Raw genomic sequence first — 19,755 nt, forward strand, 5'->3', positions numbered from 1 at the left:
CATCACCCGAGCCTGGGCTGGTTGGTTCTTTAGCTCTGAATTCCTAGCATCCATCTCAGTGCTCCTGCAGTAAGAGATCCTCAGGTACACACTCTCTCCACTGTGTGGAGAAACGTGGAAAAGAAGCAGTTTCCTCCACTGTGAGGTGGGTTCAGTGTTGTATACCCAGGACCCTTGGCATATCTGAAGTGGCTCAAGGTAACCTGCTTTCGATGAAAGCGCACATCACTGTTCAGGCTGAAGTGGGCTTTCAGGCTTCAGGCACTAATGATCTTATCTCAATTTAGGGTCTAACTCAGCCCTGACTAAACAAACAAGAGACTGCTGTGACAGAAGCAGTCGGAAGTCTGCCCAAGCAGTTCCTGCAAGCAGAAAGGGCTCCCAGCCCCCACCTAAGGCAAATTGTTGCTGTGCTCCCGCCCACAATTTCCTCCCAGGCTCCCAGGAGCCACAGAGCTGTGAGAGAGCTTGTATATATTCCTCAAAGGGAAAGGCTGCCCCAGACAGTGTTGAAGTTTCCACAGACTTTACTTGTTCGTCTGTTGAGAGGTTCGTGCTCAAGTTGAGGACCTGAGCCGCGCGCCAAAATGTGTAAGGGACTGGCAGCTCTGCCACACTCATGCCTGGAAAGGTGAGAACCGAACTTCTTCAGTGTAAGAGATGAAGGTGTGGCGAGCCTTTATTCAAGGGAGGATACCCAGAGGCACTGTGGGATGGGGTCCCACTGAGATGAAACAGATGCTTGGTGATGATAGACTTGGCATTGTCTTATCTGTAGCAATACAGAAATTTAGAAAGATCTGAGTTACGGATTCAAGAGAGGATAGTCCACGTGCCATTTAAGATACAGAGTGTCAGAGTGTTGTTTCCTACCAGAGGATGCCTATTCTGCAGGTGGTTTTGTGTGTGTGTGTGTGTGTGTGTGTGTGTGTGTTTGCTCGCTCGTGTGCGCTCGTGCGCTGTGTGTGTTAAAAGGTAACTTCCAGCACTGAAGAATAAAAGCATCCGGGTTTGAGTTGTCTCCCCTTATTTCTTGGGTAGCTTTGAGCAATTTCTTTAACCTCTCACTTTCTACATCTGTAAAGAGGGGGTAGGAAGCAAGTCTATCTCACAGGCTGGTCTTGAGGGCTGAGTGAGTGTTCATGTGTGTGAAGTGCTCAGAAGAATGTCTTAACTCAGTAAACTGTGGGAAGAGTGACCTGAATTCACACAGAGATGGGGTGTGAGGGCTCTGCAGGCAGGTTTGCAGTGGGGGCAGAGGGAGCTCCCCATTATTCCCTACTGGTTAGATAGGAGTAGCTGGATTACTGGGCAAAGGAAAAGCCCCTGGGAAACAAGGTTTGTTTGTGACCTGGAGCTCTGAGACACACGGTTGTCCAGGACTGTGCTATGGTCTGTAGAGAATCCCACATCTAAAGTAATCATCTCACTAGAAGGGGAGGGGGGAGGGGGATGTTTGCCCGGAAACCGGGAAAGGGAATAACACTTGAAATGTATATAAGAAATACTCAAGTTAATAAAAAAAAAAAAAATAAAAAAAAGAAAAGGCAATAAATGCAATTTGTTTAAATTAGTTCTGGATAGGTAACAGATATAAAAGGTCAAACTTCACTGATTCAGAAATAAGATGGCAGATGTACTTTTGTGAGATACCATTGTCCAATTATTAAATTCCTTAAGACTTGGTTAACACATGAAAAAAAAAAAACTTAACCGGATGTGATCTGTTTAGGTAGAAAGGTTCTGCGCTGTTGGTGATTGGTCCTGATTGGATTTGCTTTGACCTTCAATCATTAAAAGAAGTAAAAATGATGGTATTTTTGCATTTATTTCTATTGCTGTCATGTAGTAGGTTCATTATCAACAGTAGAATTTATTTACATTTTCACTTACCATTTATTCACTAAAGCTGAGACTTTCTAGTTGGGGGTTGGTGCTCTTCTTGCTGGAAACATATTCATTTGAAACCCACTGCAGCTGATAGGCTAGTGACATAATTGAACACATCTCAGAATTCATAATGTTAAGAACACAGTAAATTAATCATGGAGAGGAGAGGCCACAGAGAAACTGTGAAGTCTTAATGATGAAACAATTTCAGTTATTCCAAGCCTGTGCCCATCTCTTAGGCATCTGGATGGCAAGCCATACCCTGCTCACAGGACAGTGTTCCCTAGGTAGGAAGGTAAATGAGTATTCGTATCACTGAGTGCTGTGGGCCAGCAAAGAGGAGTAGGTACAGAGTACTCACTAGAAGTAAAAGGTGGGGACCTGGATGGGCCTCAGAGCCTTTGACAGTTGGGGAGGACTTCACAAGGGGTTCAAAAAATGACGCTTAAACTGATCTTCCAGGGTAGAAGAGTCAGGCAGGTATGTGTAGGAGAAAAAGATGTGAGGAATGCCTTCAAGGCCAAGGGGACAGGCTGCATGTACAAACAAGAATGTAAGAGGGTGCAGAAAGTTTGGCCAGTGTGAATGCAACCCGTACCAAGATTCAGGCGACATGCATTTGTTGTGTGTCCACTGTGAGGACATACCATCTCTGACTCTCAAGGTCCTGCCTCTGAGAGAGTCTACCATCTTCCAATAGCACCTCCTACAGAGCGAGCATTTTGTGTGGATCTTTGGGGAGGCATTCAAGATACGAACCATAACAGGGCTTAGTAGGTGGTTCTCATGAGACCCCCCCTCCCCTCACTGTGTGGTATTTTCCTTCATATTACACCCTCTCTAATGCAAGCCTCAGGGACATATTTATCAAGGAGGGGCACCCCCAAGTTTTCAGCCATACTTGGCACAGCCTCAAAGGCAGCACTCCTCACTCTTTATTCCATGGTTTGGATTTGCTTTGTCCCCCAAGGATGTATGTGGTAGAGATCATCTCATAGCGCCATTGAATATTTAAGAGCTGTGGCTGTGGCTGGTGGATTTTCATCCCAATAACAAAACACCTGAGAAAATCAATTTACAGAGAGAAAGGGTCCACTTTAGCTCTGGGCTTTGGGAGTTCTAATCCTTAATCAACTGGCTACACTGATTTTGATTTTGGACCGGTTTACAAGATGGAGCACATGGAGCAGCAAAGCTCCTCAGCCCATTCCCACGCTAGAAAGGATGGGAGGCTGGCGGCCTCACACCCCTGTGAGGACATTACCATCCTTGGCTCTCTGGGTCCTTCCTCTTAACGACCCCCTCCCTCCATTAGCACCTCCTGCAGACCTAGCATTTTGTATGCATCTTTGGATCTCTGGGGAGAGATATTAAAGACACAAACCATAACAGGGCTTAGTAGGTGGTCCTTTTGGGACCCTCCCCTCACTAAGTGGTGTCTTCCTTCCACACGTAATGTGATCCTCACCAGGTCCAAGCTGGCACCAGGACCATACTCCAAAACCTCAAGATCCTACAGAACTGGAAGGCCTCACGTATTTTGCTACAGTGAGAACTAAAGACGTTTGCCTGGAATAAGATTCTTTCTTTGCCTGAGTTTTACAAAGACCATCAGCCTTTGCTATACAGTGGGCTTTTGATAAATACATTCCTGAAAACGTTCTTGACTAATTGATAATAGCTGGAGACAGGGCTGCCCAATGTCCGCCTGGCACTTTTCTCTGCTTTCCAGGGGGATCTGGAAAAACAAACATTAGCAGGGACATGCTAGGTCACAATGGGGGAAAAGTGATCATGTTTCTGAATGATGAGGTATTGAGGGTTTCCTGCAGGGTTGGGGGAGGGTGAGGGGAAGAAAGTGAAAGGAAGCCCAGCATTTCTACAACCTGGGCAGGGAAGGTTTGGTCAATAGGAGCGTAGTCTGTTTCTGAGGATGGCAAAACTTTGGCTTTTAGACTTTAAGGAAATTCACAGCCCCGTCTGTTTCTCTGGGAGCCACCACCACAGCTGCTTTTGTGGCTTCCTATATTCCTGTATTCACTGATCACCTCTCCTCGCTCTCCGTCTCTATTAACCGGTTTATGTTGTCAGTTTCCAGAAGCTTAGTCAGGAAGGGTCTTTGGAAGGTTATCTAATATCTTCTTCCTTTTCTAGTAAGAACTACAGATTAAAGTGGGTAGATGATAATAAAATGAAGTTTATTGATGTTTCTTGGGCCGGTGTCAATGGCTTGTCTTGCTGGCTGGAGAGAAAAGGAGTGAAACTTTAATTAATCCAGGCAGGATCAATCATTAGCAACAGGAAGCAGGATGTGAATGGAAGCCAGCCAATAGCGGTTCCTCTTTCTCCTTTTCCTTTTGAGTTTCAATCAGCTCCCAGATAACATGTGGACTGTGGACCATAATTTAAAAGCTGAGTTCAGTTGCAAGGCAGCTATAGACTGACCCTCTGACTGCCCCAGAAAGTGACTGGGGGACAGACACACAGGCAGCAGAAGGAGGAGGATGCTTCAGGGCAGGAGAGGTAGCTTTGTAGTCTCCCATCCCTGCATCTGCTTTAGCTCTGGAACAAGGATGCAGAAGAAGCAGAGACCACACGGTCTTTCTCTCACTTCCCCCAGGGAGCCAAGGAAGCCCTGGCTCTCTCTGAGCCTCATTTTCTCACCTGAAAATGAGTTAAGAATCTTGTTGAAAAGAAGTACCACAAGAAAAAAGCCACAATAAAACCCACAAGGTAGGGTCACACATAGACCCTACCAAGAAATTCCCCGCCACCATCCCTCTCTGTATTGTAGGCAGCCCTGAAAACATTCTTTATAATCAGTTCTGCATCAAAGCCTTTGTCAAACATTTATTTCATACATAATCATTCACCATCCTGAAGTATTCATGTTTCTCTCTCTCTCTCTCTCTCTCTCTCTCTCTCTCTCTCTCTCTCTCTCTTTGTTTTAGAAAACACACTGAGCACTTTGTATACAACATTAGAAAACTCATTAAAAACCATGATTCTTATCCAGAAATTAACAGCAGTGCTCTCTAACACTTGTGACCATTCTACAACTGGGCTCTTTGAATTAGGATTCACAACTTGACATACCTTAGATTGGACTCTTAGATCTCCTAATAAATGCCCCAACATCCTCTCCCATCACTTAACACATGATTTGCAGGTACAATTTAGGAAGCTATGCTTATGCTTTAGACAGTTTTTAGAAGGGGATTGGGCAGAGTCCTGAACTATAATCTTGGCTTTTAATAGCTAAGGGCCAGTCCTGAGCCCCATCTCTAGGACTCTCTACCATACTTACAAAGAGACATGATCATGCATGATCCTCCATACTCCTAGCCCTGCCACGTTTCTTTTCTAAATTTGGACTTTATATATTACTATTTTTCATTTTCTTTTAATAATTTTCTGCACCTAGATCCAGTGCACATATTTAAAAGCTGTAGCAATTATATCTCACTAGATGTGTACCTATCCACAGAGCTGTCTGAAATGTAGAATTTAAAAAAATATTACATGTATTTGTTGACAGTATTATATTGTCTTCTACCAAACAAGTCTCATGCCTACTTGTCTGAGGATTTTTGTTTGTTTGTTTGTTTGTTTGTTGTGTGAGTGGGTCCCATGTAGTTTAATTGAGATTGATTTCGTGAACATGGAGTATGTACTGTAGGTGCACCCATACCTCCACAGGCACACAAACACATACCTACCTGCTTACACACCTCTGCACACACACACACACACACACACACACACACACACACCAGGGTGGGGTGGGCCAATTGGGTCTTTCCTAGAATATCAGTGGTTCTAATCAGCCTGAAGGTCAGAAGCATGTATTGTCAACACATCCAATCCACACGTAGCTTTGGGCTACTCACCTGACTATAGAGCTCCAGGAATAACCACAAGATGCTTCCAGGAGACGCATTCTACTGTTGCTGTACCCAGGAAGATACCTTAACTAGCCACCTAATATTTTCTTTAAAAAGGAAATGCTTCAGGGATTAAAGGGTTGAGCCAAACAACTTTGGAATTCTTTGGACAGTAACAACTTGAGCAGATCTACACTGTGAATAGCAAGTTAGACGAAGACCGGTGTTCTGTCCTCTCTCATTGCCTCTCCTGACACTTCTCAAGCAGCACCAAGTTCAACTGGACAGATTCTCACTTCTATTTCTTAAACCCCATATCTAGAAAGATGTTGGAACTGTCTCTTTAGAATCAGAGGAGGAGGAGGAGGAGGGGGGGAGGGGAGGAGGAGGAGGAGGAGAAGGAGGAGGAGGAGGAGAAGGAGGAGGGGGAGGAGGAGGAGGAGGAGGAGAAGGAGGAGAAGGAGGAGGGAGAGGAGGAGGAGAAGGAGGAGGGGGAGGAGGAGAAGGAGGGGGAGGAGGAGGAGAAGGAGGGGGAGGAGGAGGAGGAGGAGGAGGAAGCAAAGTGCTTGTGACAGTGTAAAGCACCCTGCTCCCTAAGCATTTATTATTAGCAGTGAAGTGCAGACAGCTATTTTGGTCAAGCTGTGACTTCTGTTGATTTGTGTGTGTGCAGAACATCTGTTTTTTTGGTGAAGCACTCATCTACAGGATTCAAGAAGTTTGGAAAGAATTAAGACATTCCATCTAAAAAGTGGCTTTCTGTATTTTGGCAGCTTGCTTTAAGTGGTAGCTTACAAGGGACATTTGGGTCTCTGGACCTATGAGACCTAACATGCCTGGGGGGGATTGTGTAGATAATCTGGTGTCTGGCCCTTACTGTGGTATAAGTTTCTAGAATCTTACATCTGCTTCTGAGTCCCCCATGTCTAAAACAAGTAAGCCAGTTGAATGAGTAAATTAATACATGAATCCTTGTATGGTACTTTTATGACTTTGATAAAAGATGTTTCTTTTGTTGAAGTCAGGGGTTTACTCAGACACTTTGGAGAACTGAATGACTTTCTCTTACTGCGTTTATTTGTGTGTGCAGGTATGTGTGTATGTGGTGTGTGTGTGTGTGTGTGTGTGTGTGTGTGTATGTAGTATGTAGTATGTTAGACTGGCTTTTAGACTCTGCTTTATGTGCAGTTAACCATATCTCAAAAGCAACCATGAGACGATGGTAGACTTATTTCCTGCTGCCAGTGTAACAGTTGCTATGAGTTCCGTGGCTTGAAGCAACACACATTTATTCTCATGCAGTTCTAGAGACTGAAGTCTAGAATGGTTCCCCAGGGCTGCTTTCATTCTGGACATTGTAAAGGAGAATGACTTCTTTGCCTTTTACAGCATTAGGAGGTGACTGACCTGTGTTCCTTGGCTTATGGCCCTAGCTTCATCCTTAAAGCCAGCGATTTCCTAGCATCTCTGCTCTCATTGTCACATTACCATAAGATCACGGTCCTCGTGCCTTCTTTAGACAGTGACCGATTTACAGTGAGCTCACCTTAATTTTATCACATCTGCAAAAACTATGTGTACATGTGGGAGATGTGAACATGAAACCAGATGTGACTCACTCTCCTCCCGTGTCTGCTTCTATTCTATCCTGCCTGCTGTCCATCATCTTCATCGGAAATATCTCAGCCATAGGCCATGTCTTTTCAAGGCTTTTCACAGATTTTCTTTTCCTTCTAGAAGATGTTGCTCATTGCTTCTGTCGTCTGTGGGATGCTCCTAGGCTCCCTCTGGCATTGCTTCTCCAAATCCCCAGACCTTTCTTTTTTCTTGGACAGGCTTTGTATCAATTCTGACTTACAACACGTGATAGATAGATTTATGTCTTTCTAAGCTGGCTAAAGTCCCAGTCAGAGGAAGGTGCTCAGTCCAAAGGCTGACATAATATGTGCTCATGTTTGTCAACATCATGGCTCCTGGCTTGTGGCAGCTGAGTGACTGCCTGCCTGGTTCCTAGACCCTGCTGCCACAACAAGCCCAGATCTATAATTTAGTAACAACTCCACGCACTTTCTATTCTTCAGTATTCAACATGTGAAAGCTATATAATAGACTGCATGGGTCACTTTGAAAATTTTAAAAAGTGTTTAAGGAAAATGCAAACTTCCACTTAAAGTTTGGGAAGAATCTCTGAAGAGTTAGGGCAAGGGTAAGAAGAAATTGAGATTTCTTGGGTTCCAACAGACACCTCTACACCCTGGCATACAGTCTTATCAAATCACGCACCCCCAAACAATGGTCCTTCTGTAAGTTTCTTAGAATCCTTGTAATCCCCCTTCCCCTCAGGGAGAAACCATTCTCCCTCTCTTGAGTTCCCCCACAAAAGTTTTTTACCTTCTACACAGCTCATACCACTTTTGGGGAGAAAGGGAGGTGGGGTGGGGATGGCGTCACACCTGTAATCCCACTGCCTTGACCTCTTGTGCTGAGGTTGCAGATGTGAACTACCATGCATCACATCTTCCCCTTTGGTTGGATATTTGGTATCGAATTTTCATAACAGTCATGTGACATAGATGTTGTCGTGTCGCTAATTTACTTAGGAATAAATGTCTGCTCTTAGTCAGACAAGGAACCCCACAAACCTCAGTTTGACCACAGGTATGTTAACACCAAGTCATCTTCAAGCTGCATTCAAATAAATCACTCCATCCTGTCTCAATATACAGGGGAAGCTACCAGAAGCCAGAAATGTTTCTTACTAATATTATAAAGTATTCCCACACTATTTATCATAGACTATGACAAACAGCAGCTGCTTCATTAAAATGGGATAAGTAAGTTACTATAGAAATAAATTTATGAGTCAATGGGTAACTATTTTTTTTAGTATAGAATAGAGTTTATCTGGGACACGGGCATGGGGAGGAGAGTTGAGGATGAAGTAGCATGGATAACTCTTAAAAAGAGAAATCAATAGTTTTTTTCAGGGAAAGAGAAAAGATTATTTAAAATCCAATTCTAGCCATGGAAGCCATTCTCTGGTTCCTCATTGCTAAGCCATTATTTCACTTACCAGACCCTTTTAGTCATTTGGCAAAGAGAAGCATTGAATAAGACCCTGAGTGTGTCAGGGTGGCAAGACAAAGTTTGTGAACTGATACAAAGCAGGCTGGTCTTTAATAAGATCTCCATCTTGGTGAATTCTCCTCTTCTCTTTCTTTCTCTCCTTCTTTAGCACCCTTTATTTATTCTTTCACTTGGGATATGCTAAATGAGTTTAAAGTAGGAGCCACGTGCAGGAATAAGTGTTTAGTCTGGGGAGCCTCTCTGTGATTGAACACAAAAGGATGTGTGGTGGTTGTGGGTACCACCAGTGTCTACAGAAGCTCTCGTGGGAATATCGCTGACCCTTCCACCTTTGGAGCTCAAATTTTCCACAAATATCTCTCTTCCCCAACTGCAGGACTGTTTCCCATTATCTATTATCTGGTTTCCAAATGTAATTACCAAAAGTCCAGCATTCCTGCCGACACTATTTAGAATAAGATGGGGAACTGAAGGTCAAAGGGGAATGAGTTGTTCTGGCCTGACCATCTTGTCCCTACACTGTTTCTTCATTACACCCAGTAACCTACCCTGAGTGATGAGTATGTCAGAGACAGGCCATAAAATCTTGGGAAATGTCCCAAATATCCTGGGAATTTTTGAGTAGGGAGAGACAGAGCTTGGGAAAAGCAACATCATTATAAAAATACACAGTAAGCCAACAACACAAGGAAAGAGATACTACAACATCATTGCATTGCACTGGGCAGCCATAGGAGCCTTACAGCAGGTAACCTCATAGAACAATCTCTACACATCCTCCAATGCTTTCAGAGTTGCTCATGTTGTGAGGTAGAGACTATCTGAAAGAAACTGATCTTAAGGTCGACTAAGCACAAACCTGTTGGGTGTACACTATCTTCTTGTTCAATGCATGTCTATCAACCCACACAGACCATGACAGACAGCAGCTGTTCCCCTGAAGTCTGACATATAGACCAGTACAGAAAGGCTGTAAGGAACCTGTCTACACAATGCTATGATAGGGACAGCATTAGTAACAACACACATGCTTTTCAGATATTTACTGTGCACAGAGGGCTACTGTGGACACCTCAGTGAGATAACCATATCACTGAGGTGTCCCCACAGATCTCCATCACCATTTTGTTATGCAAAGTGAGTAGTGATGCTCAGTGGATGGTGGGAAGTAGAAGATGCAGCCATGCGGTGTGACTCGGCTGGCTTCCATTTTCCACTCCACCGCAATAGCTAAAGCAACCTGATAGGCTGAAGTGGTAACAGATTTTGCAGGCAGGAAGGAGATCAGAAGGGTTTTTAAACTTGTGTGTGGTAGAAGAGAGATGATGGGGAGTGCATGTAAGAAATTATGGGAAGACAGTGGGAAACAAGACTGGTAACTGGAGATGTGGGAAGCCAGAAAGTGATGTTTTGAGTTTGGGATAGACAAGCAGCTCATCCAGCCATGATAAGGCTGTGTGTCATGGTGGTGGGTGATACCATGGGAAGGGAAGGATGAGGATAGTGAGGCAGGCTATTACATGAGGCAGGATGTCACACGAGGCAGGATGACACTGCAGCTCAATTCTTCAGGACTGGTAAATTTAAGTGTGGAGGACACATTGCAAGAATTTTCTGGAAAGAAAGAGCAATCAATCAGCTGTTGGAATGAGGAAGACAGTCTGTAAGGATCGGGGATAGAGGTTATGGGAATAAGATGGTCGTAGTTACAGATGAAACAGGCCATTGAAAAGGTATAAAAGGTACCACTCACAGCTTATAAAGATTTTGGGCCCTTGGTTTTCTTATTTATATTCCAAAGATGTCAAGTGTTAAAACCATGAAATCTCACTATAGCTAGAAGGTCAGCAGGAGTCTTACCACCTACCCCCCCACCCCTTTTGACCAGACCAGAGAACTCAAATACTTACCCAAGATCACTCAGCAAATTGACTAGATTGTCAGAAGGATTTAATCAAAGGCACATTGTCACAACGTGTTTCCCTTTCTGCCGATTGCCTTTTGTCCTGTGACTGCCCTAGACATGTTCCTTCCTTAGCACAGGACTTTCTGTAACAACATTAGAAATTATAAACCCTGCAATTTATGGTGTGCCCTGGTAGATGTACTGGGCACCAGGGGAAAGGCCTCACATGCGGTAGCTCATTTCACTCTCATAAAAGATACTTAAAACGTACGCACAACTATTTTTGTTGTATTTTAGAGATCTGAAAACAAGCAAACAGATCAGGAAGTACCCAAAGCTGTGCGTGAAGCAAGGTGATCTGAGAAGTCCGAGGCTGCCATGTCTGCCTTGGGTCACTATGCTATTCTGTCTTTTCCTTTGAGAAAAAGGAGCTTGTTTAGGATGCAATGAGAGCTGTCTGGTCAGGCGCTCAGTATCCCCTTGGCTTCTCTCAAGGAACATCCCTTCCGACGTTGCTTTTGGTCCCATGATCTGAGGTGGGATTTTTACCAGTTAAAGGCAGATGGGTCTTCTCTGCCAAGTGCAGGGCAGAGATTAAACAGGGTTCGATGGATTGTTTGTAAGTATAAGCTGGACTGCAGATCTGGAAAGTGTCATATGATGTCACTGGGATGGTTCCAGGTGGTCACATGACCTGGTTATCCAAAGCAGCTGGCTGCTACTCTGGCCTTGATGGCTTTTCTCGGTAATGGAAACTTCTCCGCATTTACTGTTCACTGTTTCCACGGTTTCATCACAGTTACAGCTCATAAGTTCTCCTAAACGCCTCCTGTTTAAATCTGAGCAATCTTGCTCTCTTCTGCTGAAACATTTTTCTACTTACCAAAAAAAAAAAAAAATACTGATTGCTTGAATCATGTTAAATGGAGACCATTATTTTTAAGTTTCTTGTTTGAAGCTCCAGCATCTCTGGCAGTCACTCCAGGGTCTCAGGGCTAGGTCTTGGGTCGAGCTGCAAGCTCTGCGGCTTTGGGTTTGGAATTACTATGGGCACTGTCTATCCTTCTTGCCACCAGTGCAGTCCCACCATCATCCCAGTGTGTGTGAAAATGGGCAGAGACGTGCAGCTGCAGTAATGGAACTGACTAGTTCTGGAGCCTAGTAGAGTATTGTGGATCTCTCTCTCTCTCTCTCTCTCTCTCTCTCTCTCTCTCTCTCTCTCTCTCTCTGTCCCTCCCCCCTCTCTCTCCATATATATATTTGGAACATATATGTATATATACACATATATTTTCTTTCTGTGTCTCCAATACTGTTTATTGGAGGAAGTCATAGTGTCCCCCTGTGGAGGAGAAGAGAGACTGAGGTGGAATACTGCCCTCCCCTTCATCATCATCCATTTTTATAGAAGTTCAGGGTTACAAGTCCCCAAGGCAAAGGAATATTAGAGTTAGAGTTGGCACTGGGAGGGCTCTGCTAAATGAATAGACATGGTGATGATGGTGACCATGATAACAATGGTAGTAATCACAGTGGCCAGCACAATGGCATACTGTTTATGTACCAGGGACTGGACCAGCCTGTACAGTCATCCCTTGCTCTCCTCGAAGAAATTCTTACATCGTCTCCTAATTCATCCTAATCTTACAGATCTGTTGTTGAGGCGCAGGGGTCCACAGCTTGCATCGGTTCACTCAGAGAGTAAGTGGCTAAAGGAGAGTGAGATGATCCGTTCAAGGCCAATTCTAGGTTATCTTTGGCAGATAAACAAGTCTATTAGTGGTTAGTCGTGGTTACATTAGCTAGACTAGTAGTCATTTCTCAAAGCTTCACCATCAGTTTATGAAAGCAGGACCACTGTACCTGCAATGGAATCAAAGTGAACACATACCTTTTCTAACAAGCTGATGTAAAGTGTTTATATAATTCATTCCTCAGTATCAACAAAGTCCTGGGTGTCTGTGTTCTGCTTGCCCCTGTATGAAGGATTTGCTAACCCACAAGAGGATCTGAGTTGAGATTCTGATGCCCTCGTGGTTGATACTAGACAGGAAACCTCAGGAGTCAATGACTAAACCACAGGGCCCATCTCTAGGAGTGAAAGGTTATCTCCATCTTTATAAACTTGGTTTAACATGGTCCACAGTAGGCTTTACCAATCCAAGTCCGAGCATAGCTCCTGTGACTAGAGAGATTATTATTGACTGCACATTTTTTAAAAAGTCATTTCTAGCAAACATTCCATTATCAATTGTCTTGATCAGACCAGCAGGAACAGTTATAGAAGGCCTGACCAGAACCTGGACTTTCTAAAAAGGCTTGCAGATCACCACTGAGAAGTACACATCGGGTTAGAGCAGACACCTACTGACCTACACCCATCTCACAGAGTATCAACTGTAAGCGGCTGAAAGTATAATAGCTAACAGATTTCATTGTTCCTCATCCTTTGGCTTTTGCCTTTGATTCCACAGAGTTCCTTACAAGTGGTAGTGTGTGACATGGGCAGGCACACTGCAAAGATACTGCTCCTTAGTCTCTTAAGTAAGTAAGTGAGCGCAGAAGAAACTGCGTGTGGCCTAGGTTTATAATTGACACTGTCTTATGAAGACGTTAGCTTATCTGGACAAGTTTTCTGTTGACTACCTGTGCATGCGTGTGTGTGTGTGTGTGTGTGTGTGTGTGTGTGTGTGTGTGTGTGGTCTGTACATATATGTGCACATTTGTGGAGAGGTCAGAGGACAACCCTGGTGGTCATTCTTCAGGGTTCGTTTATTTACTTATTTGTTTATTTTTGAGACAGAGCCTGTCATTGACTTTTAGTTCATAAAGTAGCCCAGGCTGACTAGCCAGTGAGAAACCGAGAACCTGCACGTCTCCTACTATCCTGCATGGAGACTATACGTGCACACCACAGTGCCTGACATTACCTTTTACACCTAGTTTCTGGTTTCTTCATGCCTACAAAGTGAACACTTTCTGGGCCCGAGCCTTTCCTAGTGTTTCGTGGCCTTTGCCTATGAGGGCATCTGAATGACAACGGTTTGGGTACAGCTCAATTAAGAGCACAAAAAATGGCAGTTGTTATTAAGTCTAATAGGAAATGGTGTGAAGTAACAAGAGCTTGAGGGATGTGAGAGATAAATGTTTTCTCCATAAATATGCCATAGTTGACAGCTGCTGTTGTCAGTTCTATTATTTTCCAACTGTCTCGTAGTTCAGAATGTCGTCTAATGCAACTAATCACATGAGCGCTGGGAGAGAGCTGTCATTGCTGAAGCCACATCTCAGTTTCTTAACAATGATGACACTGTATATTTTTTGCCAGCCTTCTTCACCTTTCTACTGCTTATGTCACCCAGGGATATTTTATACAAACTAACTGTAAGGTCATTTGCCTAAGATATCATAAATAAATTATGAAAAGCAGGTAAGACATTAGGCAAATTTTCATATAACACGCTGTGTTAGATGGCTAAAACAAAAGCAATGGGTGTTTTGTTTTGAGTCAGATGGAATAGTAGAGTGGTGGAGTTGAGTCTTTCGCCATCTATATGGTCCAGCCCTGCCTTCTCCCTAGTCTTGAGAAGTCGAGCTTGATTTTTAGCAGTCATGTTCAGAAGATGTGAGAGGAAGTAGCCAAAGACAATAGATAGCAAGCATCTCGTGTGTGTGTGTGTGTGTGTGTGTGTGTGTGTGTGTGTGTGTGTGTGGTGTGTGTGTGTGTATGTGTTGTACACATATTCTTGGGTATTTATTGGGGCAGCAAGATTCTTTTCACTTTTGTGGATGAAAGCCTGCAGGGTTTCCTTAGCCAGATCCAGGGCTCTTTCTACAGCAATTGTAGCTCATGCCTCTTCATGGCCAGCAGGGGGCATCTGCAACACAGATTTGGGTTGTGTTGAGTTTCACTGTGTCCAAGGAAAGAGCAAGACTTTTGGAAACCAGTTTTGAAACAGAGGCCCAAGCTGCCGGCAAGTGCTTTTCTTTGTGGGTGTTCTTGAAATGTGTCTGGTGTCTAGGATTAAACCTGTGTGTGATTGCCAGATGTGTCCTAAGCACAGGACCCTTACAGCCCCTCTGTCTCTTTAACATGGTGGGATGTAGGTTTCTCATTATATTCAGATTTCTCTTCTCATTAAAATATACCCTATATAAGTGATATGAATAACTGAATGCATGTTCCACTTAAGCCCCACTCACCAGTTTTCATCTTGCTTCTTTCTTGTTTTTCTTCTTCTTTTTCTTGTTTTTATTTCGGGTGCTGGAAACCTACCCAGGCCTTTTCCCACGCTAGGCAAGCACTCACCAAGCTTCATTCCCAGCCTCTGTAGCTCATTCTCTGACTCTGATTACTTTAAAGATAGGAACAGAACTCAGCCATTTTATGGTCCTTGCAGTCATCTAGTGGCCTTATACATCTTTGGTCATATTAGGTGATTGTAATTTTAAGCAGTTATATTCAGAAGATCTCAGGGAATTGAGTGTATGTGTGTGTGTGTGTGTGTGTGTGTGTGTGTGTGTGTGTGTGCATTCCCATAGAAATTTATTGTTTTTTTTATGAAGCAAGAACACACATCATATCTTCATTCTTGTGCTCCATCAATACTTTTAATGATGGGAAAATGCCTACTATGAGTTTATGTGTATACAATGAGCTCTTTGGAGTTGTTCCAGATACCACCAGGGCCAGAAACACCATCTTAATCCTTGAAACATCTAGAATCAGAGTCTCTCTATAGGCTCTCAATCAAGTTTTCTTGAATATAGTTCTAGCTCTTAAAAGTCAGCCATGTGTTTGTTTATAGTGAGTCCTGGTGCTGGCCTCGCACATTCACACATATATCTGAAGGTTAAAACTTGCCTCCTCTTGGGTTCGGTCCCCAGCTCCGAAAAAAAAGAACCAAAAAAAAAAAAAAACTTGCCTCCTCACTGGCAGAAAGGACTAAGGTGGTCGGTGGGTTTCCGGGATTTCTATCCTCTGGCCAACATCCTACACTGGGAGCAGATTCGCCATTGCAGGAGGCTACTACTATTTGGACCTTGAAGCTTGAGAATTATCTTCTCTGATTAAACGCTCCACCAGGCATTTCCAATTGACTTTATTTCAAAGCAAGTTTTCTTTTTCCTTGTAACACAAAAGGATAACAGACCCAAGCAGACACAAATCATCTCTTGTTAATCAACATTCATGTAATTTAGCCAGGGAGAAATGCCTCGTATGCAGTCGAAGAAAGCTAGGGACCACAGCAGATGCGGTGAACACATTAGAAAGTTCTCCTCTCCAGATAGAGATGATTTTGAAATTCAATTAATGTCAGATCTGTCCAAATTATCCAGAAACGGGAAACGAATTTGGCCGAGTTTGAGCTTATTCGGTTTTCCCATCGATTTGCACTATCCCCACTCTGTGTGCGCCTCTGACAGGAAGGAAGGCAATCGAGGGTGAGGCTGTTTTCCAGGAACTCTTGAGAGCCATGTAGCAAATCTGTGGTTTTGTTTTTTGATTTCGGGGGTTTTGTTTCCTTGCTTGCTTTGTTTTTGTGAAGATGCTAAGTCTTCAGAGTGACTGGAACTGTTTTAAATGGTTACTGCTCGATGAGTGTGAATAGAATCCGACTCATCCTTTTCTGCATGATTACACATGAATAAGTAGGTCAGTTGGACTTCCTGATGACTTCTCAACGTTTCCTTGAGCCTATGTAACCAGACCAGGAATGAAGCCTTGGTAACAGTGCTCTCCGAAGCACAGTTTCCCCTCTCTCGAATTGCCAAGGCGAAGAGGAAAGGAGGACCTGGTGTGTGCTAGTATAGGATGTCAGGTCTGAGAAGAGGAAGACACATGTGTGCATGGTCTTTCATGCACATGTGGGCACGCGCACATGCATCTACCTGCCTTGGCATCCTATATGGTGGGATTATAGGCTTTGGTCACTATGCCCAGTTTACATGGTTCCAAGGTTCAAACCCAGGACTTCTTACACACTAGATAAACAACCAACTGAGGTTTATCCTCAGAACATGATTTAAAAAAAAATAAGTGATGTTAAAAACAGTACTTCTTTTCTAGATCCCACAACACACAAAAATGGCCACTTGACAATTGATATAAATAAACTCTGTCTAGAGTTTTGTTTCACTTGTGTGTGTGTGTGTGTGTGTGTGTGTGTGTGTGTGTGTGTGTGTGTGTGTGTGTATGTACTGTCTTAGGAAATGAGTGGCCATTTATAAACACTCCTTCCTGGAATGTGCATCCAGCAATGGACTGCCAAAGACAACTTGAACCAACCCAAGTTAATAAAATAGTTGGCCTCCTCTTTACATGGAAACATGGAAGCATCCTCTCTCTGGTTTTAACTCTTTCTTGCACATGTGCCAAATATGTCTCAAGCTAGGTACAGCATACTGGTCCCTTGTCATTCTTCTTCCATTGGCCTCATTCAATACAACTTTGAATCCCTACATCACATTTCACAATCAAGCAGTCCATTCATCTGGCCTTCTCTGTCCTGAAAGGTCAGTCAGGCTATTGTTAACAGATATGTAAGAAAAAAACAGACAAACAAAAACAGAACTTGCTCAGTTGGGCGACAACTGGCCAATCTCTAACTCTACTTCTGCCTCTTTTGAGAAGTTCCCTGGATTCACCCTAGTGGGAACTGGGACTATTTCTTCAGGGTCTGCTCCCTTCTGGAAACCCCAATGGAAGGACTTCAATAGGCTATAGGGATCTTAAAAGCAAAGACCAAGGCCTATGGGTGTTTGTACGATTATTATGTACTTCCTGGTACAGCAAACATAGTCAATTTGTAAATTAGCAAGAATATTTTAACTCTGTTGTTACATTGTCATGGATGCTTGACCGTTGCTCTTGCATGAAAAATTATAAAGCAGAACCTTTCTGCCTTTACAAAAGCAAATGGCCCTGATGAAGCAAAAGAGAAAAGAACAAAGAATTAGAAGAGGAGGAGGAGGGGGAAAGGGAGGAAGCCTAAATTCTAAAGGACCAACAAAACTATTCAAAATCCCCAAACATGAGAGCTTATCACTAGTCTTTATGCAAGGGTTGGTGGATTCAACGTTGTGTCAAGACCAACAGTGATAACAGCTTTCTTTATGTGCACTAAGGGAGCGGCATGTGGAGACCAGGAGGCAGATGACTCTTCTTACTGGATAATGAGGTGTGCCTGTGAGAAGACAGACCTTGTATTTCTGAGAGCAGTGCTTCATACTGACCAGCAAAGGGTAGTCACAAGTGCTGGACACATTGCCCAAGCAACTCCCAATAATACATTTTTTATTCCAGATATTATAATATGGATAGTCTTACATCCAGAGTTAGAATGTTAGAAAAACCTTTTACGACTTAAAAAAGTAACCTAGCTCATTTTCTTTCTTTATGTTTATTTTCTTTTTTTAATATTTATTTATTTTTAACTATTTTTATTAGATATATTTCTTTACTTACATTTCAAATGCTATTCCCTTTCCAAGTTTCCTGTCCATAAGCCCCCATCCCCTCCCCCTCCCCCATCTGGGTGTTCCCCCTCCTTCCATCCTCCTTACCCCCTCCCCCACACTCCCCTGCACTGGGGGTCCAACCTTGGCAGGACCAAGGGCTTCCCCCTCCTATCTAATTTCCTGACCATTGCATTTGGTGCTTATCGGTGGGAAACAGAGGCTCGAGCTGGATGAAAACAATGATTGTATAATTAAAGCTAGCACATTCCATCACCACAAAAGTCTGAGAACTTAACCATTTCACCAGTCCCAACTTCCAAGCCAGAAATACTTAACATGAGATAATTTATGTAACTTGTAGAGCCTGAACTCAAAGGAAGAGTATATCACTCACTGTGTGATGTAAGCCATCCCCTCCCCCACAACCCTCCCAGCAGATCATTCTCAATTCTTATCATAACACTTTGTTTAGCTGAGCTCTGCCTGATGGTAGGCACTCTGGAGCTGGGTTCACTCACTGGGAAGTGTCTGCAGAAAGAACAAAAGCAAAAAGAAACACAAACAAAAAGATAGCACAGACTATTTCTAAGTCAGTTTCCATATCATATTCTGAGCTAATAGGACAGTCAATACAGTAATTGGGTATCTGTGGCTTTTGTAAGTTAAAAACGGGGCTTTCTCTAAGATGCAAAATTGTTAATATTGGTCTGTGTATGTCACCTCCTCGCTATCTCTATGCATCAAATAGGAAAGTAGGTTTGCATTATCAAAATTCTGTCTGCTTATAACGTGACACACACCCCCGCCCCCCGCCCATAGCTCTTTAAGGCTTTGCTTCTGATTGGCACTGACTTGGAGACAAATGTTAACAGATTGGTAAGAAATAAAATCGAGATAATTTCAGTTCACATTGACAAATACTATTGAATATTTGCTAGGTTGCCAAGCAACCGTGCCAGGCACAGAGATTAAAAGGCATTTAAGACTCAACTCCTACCTTGAAAGGGTTCTTCTGTACAGCTTAGAAAACAGGCACAAATCAATAGTCATAATGCAATATGATAAGCCCTATCCTAAAAGTGCACGTGAAGAGCCACAGTGATAAAGGACAAACACTCTGGGGTTTCCTAATACACAACTGAGCTCTGAGTTACTATTTGAGATTAAGGTTTTAGGACTGGAGCGATGGCTCAGCTGATAAACACACTTTCAACACAAGCTCCCATAATCTGTGTTCCATCCCCAGAAAACAAAACAAGCTCGTTCCTGGGGCTCAAATCTGTAATCCAGCCATGCCTACAATGAGATGGGAGGTGGAAACAGGAGAATTATATGGAATAGGTCAGAGCATTTAGATTGGAGGATCAGAGTCTGGCTTCTGGAAGATTTCCCAACTTGATCTTGATCTTCTTGGCCCTGAAAGACTAGATGTCAGGGGACAAGAATGTCAGAGTAGCAGAAATGAAAGACCTTTGCCCAAACGAGGAGGTAGGAGAGAATCACCTACCCAAAGTTGTTCTCTGACCT

The 19,755-nt window shown here is 43.3% G+C and overlaps 1 protein-coding gene across 1 annotated transcript in view; it reads left to right on the forward strand.

Annotated features, from left to right (window-relative positions):
- The first annotated feature begins 587 nt into the window (after window positions 1-587).
- Window positions 588-19,755, forward strand: part of Rgs5 (regulator of G-protein signaling 5) — a 36,814-nt gene continuing 17,646 nt past the window's right edge. The window contains 1 exon segment of the mRNA NM_019341.1: window positions 588-631. Coding sequence (NP_062214.1) covers window positions 588-631 — 44 coding nt within the window.

This window comes from Rattus norvegicus, chromosome 13, assembly GCF_021556685.1.
Source record: "Rattus norvegicus strain SHRSP/BbbUtx chromosome 13, alternate assembly SHRSP_T2T, whole genome shotgun sequence".
Taxonomy (NCBI): Eukaryota; Metazoa; Chordata; class Mammalia; order Rodentia; family Muridae; genus Rattus; species Rattus norvegicus.